The sequence below is a fragment of the Sinocyclocheilus grahami genome, unplaced genomic scaffold (genome assembly GCF_001515645.1).
Source record: "Sinocyclocheilus grahami isolate Dianchi unplaced genomic scaffold, SAMN03320097.WGS_v1.1 scaffold606.1, whole genome shotgun sequence".
Taxonomy (NCBI): Eukaryota; Metazoa; Chordata; class Actinopteri; order Cypriniformes; family Cyprinidae; genus Sinocyclocheilus; species Sinocyclocheilus grahami.
The window spans coordinates 380,739-384,962 of NW_015505785.1; the positions used below are offsets into that span (position 1 = coordinate 380,739).

General features: G+C 39.2%; 1 protein-coding gene across 1 annotated transcript in view; it reads left to right on the forward strand.

Annotated features, from left to right (window-relative positions):
• The first annotated feature begins 762 nt into the window (after window positions 1-762).
• pip4k2cb (phosphatidylinositol-5-phosphate 4-kinase, type II, gamma b) overlaps window positions 763-4,224 on the forward strand; it is a 33,010-nt gene continuing 29,548 nt past the window's right edge. Inside the window, exons 1-3 of the mRNA XM_016240991.1 lie at window positions 763-968; window positions 1,165-1,262; window positions 2,289-2,385. Of these exons, the coding sequence (XP_016096477.1) occupies window positions 813-968; window positions 1,165-1,262; window positions 2,289-2,385 (351 nt within the window). The 5' untranslated portion in view covers window positions 763-812. The remainder of the gene's footprint in view (window positions 969-1,164; window positions 1,263-2,288; window positions 2,386-4,224) is intronic.

Consider the following 4,224-nt stretch of genomic DNA (forward strand, 5'->3'; position numbering starts at 1 on the left):
ACTAGTAATGTAACTAATTACTCATTACTTTTGAAATAAGTAATCAGAACAGTAACGTGATTACTTTTAAAAGGAGTAATCAGTCATTTGATTACATTTTCAGAGTAACTTGCCCAACACTGGATATTATAAACATTATCATACTTCTCTGTACAACTGCTTTGAAACTATGTGTATTGTGAAAAGCTCTATACAAATACATTTGATGACCTATTTTGACATTTTTCACTTATTTAAATATATATTGCATATATTAAAAAAACGTTAACATGCTGCTTCTTGCATGTTTTAGAAATGTTAGAGTTATGTAATTGTACACGTGCTGCATAGAGCACATTTGCTCTATATGCAGTTTAATTCTGTTGGTAACCTGAACTCGGTCACTGCATGAATGGTAAGCACACATTTGACTGTGTCAACAAAACTAACCGCCTCACTGGCCACCTCAGCACACACAGTGCACAACAATGCATCGCTTTTGCTCTTTTACTAGTACTGAACTCATGGAGAAAACTCTTAATGAAAATTGTTCAACTGCTTGACAATTATTTGTCTAGGAGGGTTAATTCATCTACAAGAAAGACTACTCACTTCCGAAAGAAATGTTGATCCGGCATGTGACTGTTTTGGATCAAGTTTAATTCTCTCCAGCTTCATTTGGAACAAGTCAGCGGAGCAGTTTATCCTCTACTGGCTAGGTTCACTTAGTTGCAGTCTTTAATATATCCTGTAATTTCAAGACATTCACCATCACAACTGAGGTGGCAAGTTATTGTTTCGGTCTATGATTATCTGAGTACATTTCTGCAATTATGTCTTCTCCTGGTAAGATGGGGGCAGTTTCAAGGTCAGCAAGAAGACTTTCACGAACAAAAAGCAAGAAAAAACATTTTGTACATCAAAAAGTGGAAGTATTCTGGGCGAGCGATCCCATCTTGACTGTGTTTATGTGGGGCATCAATCACACGGTATGTTACTGCAGACCTTTATTCTATATATGAAAACAATTACCTACTGTTTGTTTTTGCTTTAGTGCTTGAAATTGTTATGTTGCTTAATTGCTTAAGTATAATGCACATTATTTATTATTGTTGTTATGGCATTGGGAGAATGGCTTTAATTAATATCAACACCAACATAAACACAATATTTTAACCTTTGCAGATAAACGACCTCTTTCAAGTGCCTATGCCAGTAATGCTACTTCCAGATGACTTCAAAGCCAACATAAAAATGAAAGTCAACAACCATTTATTCAACAAGTATGTTGAAGTATTCAACCATTTTACTACATTAAGCACAGTTGACTCCTGTCATCACAAATTACTATTTGGCAGAGCTTTGGTTTAGTGCAGTACAAAAGATGACTAGATAAGGTTGACTACATTTACATAGATACATGGCAAATACTTTATGTAGTTTGATTAATCTAGACATATCTGGTCTCATAGTCACAGTTTTTAGACCATTTTATGTGGCTGCACTATGAACTGCACAAAGCTTTTTAAAACTCATAATCCGCCCTGGCATGATTTTGTTTTTTTGTAATGGGTTGCTGGCAAACAGTCCAAACTAGTGACCTCACTGAAATGCAATCTTAGTCACAGTTCTTATTAATTAGCAAAAACACGAGAACAAAAAATTGTTTATTTAGACACATGGCATGTGTCACGGTGTGTGGAGGAAGGCAGGATGACGACAAGGATTCCAATAAAGATATTTAATGTAGACACAAGGCAGATTTAGGAAGATCGATCTCTCTCTCACTCACACACACACACACACACACACACACACACACACACACACACACACACACACACACGTAATGCTGTGGATCTACGGCTGAAATACAAATGACACTCACCTCACTCACCTCACTCACCTCACTCACCTCACTCAAGGTAACATTCACAATAACCGACAATACTAGAATACAAGAGACAGGAACTTATAGGGCAGATAACGAGGGGCAGACAGGTGAGCACACTGAGGATAAATTAACTAATGATTGAACGGGCTAAACCAACAAAAGGGGAAGAAACCACAATAAACAGTCCACAGGACTTTCTTTTTTGGTCTGGACTAAAAGAACCAGGAGAAACGAATAAGTGTTAACACACCCATAATGTCTTAAATCACAGAGTGAGCAAAAAAAATTCAATAAAATAAAATAAGTTTGCCTTTTAATATTTTATTTCCTTACTGTTAAGTGGGTTTGTTAGAATTATTAGAGGTGCACTTATGCTGTTAAAATCCACAATGTTCATTTATTTGTACATTTTCAGGGAAAACCTCCCTGGACATTTTAAGTTTAAGGAGTACTGCCCACTGGTGTTCCGGAATCTGCGAGAGCGATTTGGAGTTGAACATCAGGATTATCTGGTATGAATTTTTTGTACAGTTTAAGTCTGATTGCATGAGAAGATGAAACATTCCTGTGTTATTTTTGAGCATAGTTCTCAACTGTACTTTATCTGTACTTTAAAAAGTTACATATGAATCAAAATCAAGTTTGAACCACAATTGTTCCACACAACATTTTGCTGTGAGTTTGCAAAAACTCTGCAGAAAGCCTCTCTTTTGCATTATTTGCATGAATCAGGTCAGGTAGGCCTACTATACAAAGGACTTCATAGGTGTTTTTTTAGGTCACGTGCTCAACTACATTTGAATGGTGGCTATCATTTGCTTTTATGTTTGCATGAGGCACTTGCCAATGTATTCTGCATTATGTATGTCTGCTTATAAAATGTGCTTTCTTTATTTTATTTTGTAATTCTTTATATGGAGTTTTATGTCACAGCGCATTGCAAGCACCTAGTAGCCCAGACAGAATCTACATTTTACCAACAGAGCATATTCTATAGAAAAGCCTTTGTTTTTTTTATTTTCTTTTAATACTTCCATACTCCAGTGGATCAGCATCCTACACCACTTTGTGTTCAAGGATTCTGACTCCTTTCCCACTGCATTGCTTTCCAGCACGTCCATCAGTGGAAGATACCACCACCATTGGACTGTTCACTCAACCAATTATTATCATTATTACATTTTTATTTGACATGGACATCACAGTTACATTGGACAAACCATATGCACTTGCTTAAGTGTTTTAGCACACAGGCTAATTTTCAACACTAGTCCACGGGAGGCTTTTCAATGAGCAAAAAAAGAAAGAGAAAAAAAAATTAACAATGCTGATAATAAAAAATAAAAAAGAATGCATCTCATAATCTTGTACTGCAGTTATATCTGATCAGATGCACATTATTATTCTTTAGCTTGGGTTAAACAAATCAATTTTGCTTGGTTGGAACAGTAGCTACGCTAATTATGTCTCTATTTGTTTCTCTGTTTCTGCCACGGGATTGACATCCCTGTCACGGGTTGTCGAGGAATGAGGACAGCAAACGAAGATGCATACTTCCAAACAGACTTTACTGAGAATACTGATTTGGTACAACACATAACATAAGCTAATAACCGACAAAGGATAGAACAGAATCAGGACTATAAGTACACACATGGTAAATGAGGGAACTAAACAAGAACAGCTGGACAAGGATTAACTAATCAGAAACAATGGTAACTATTGAGGGCTCATAACAGACATGACAGGAACTGAACTAAACTGAACATAATCGTGATATTAGCTCCCCCTCTCGGAAGGCGTGACCTCACGCCACAACAGTAGATAATAGAAAAGAGGGCGGGGGCTTAGGTGGAGGGCGTGGTGCTGATGAAGGACAGGAACCTGGAGAAATCGGAGGAGACCAACACCATGGAGGGAGGAGCTTTGGCTGAAGGACTGGGCGACACCCAGAAGCCGATCCACGGAGGCGGAACCAGGGTATGTGGAGAAACCGGCGGGGCAGAGAGGCCGACGGACCAGGGCGACATCGAAGGCCTGGAAGCCCAAGGTGGAGCGGCTGGCTCGCGTGACTGAGGCGGAGCCAGGCATTCGGCTGACCAGGGCGACAATGGAGCGAGCGAGGACGACGGGGAAACCAGAGGAAGGGAGGAGCCCGGTGAAGCTGAAGGGGTGGAGTTTCGAGGCGCAGCTGGAGACATCGATGATCCAATGATCTTCAACAGATCATTGGAGCTGTGTGAAGTTCCCTGCTGCTTCAAACGCTCCACCATCATTCCGGTCCCCAAAAAGCCCAAAATCACTGGACTTAACGACTACAGACCTGTCACTCTCACATCTGTGGTCAAAAA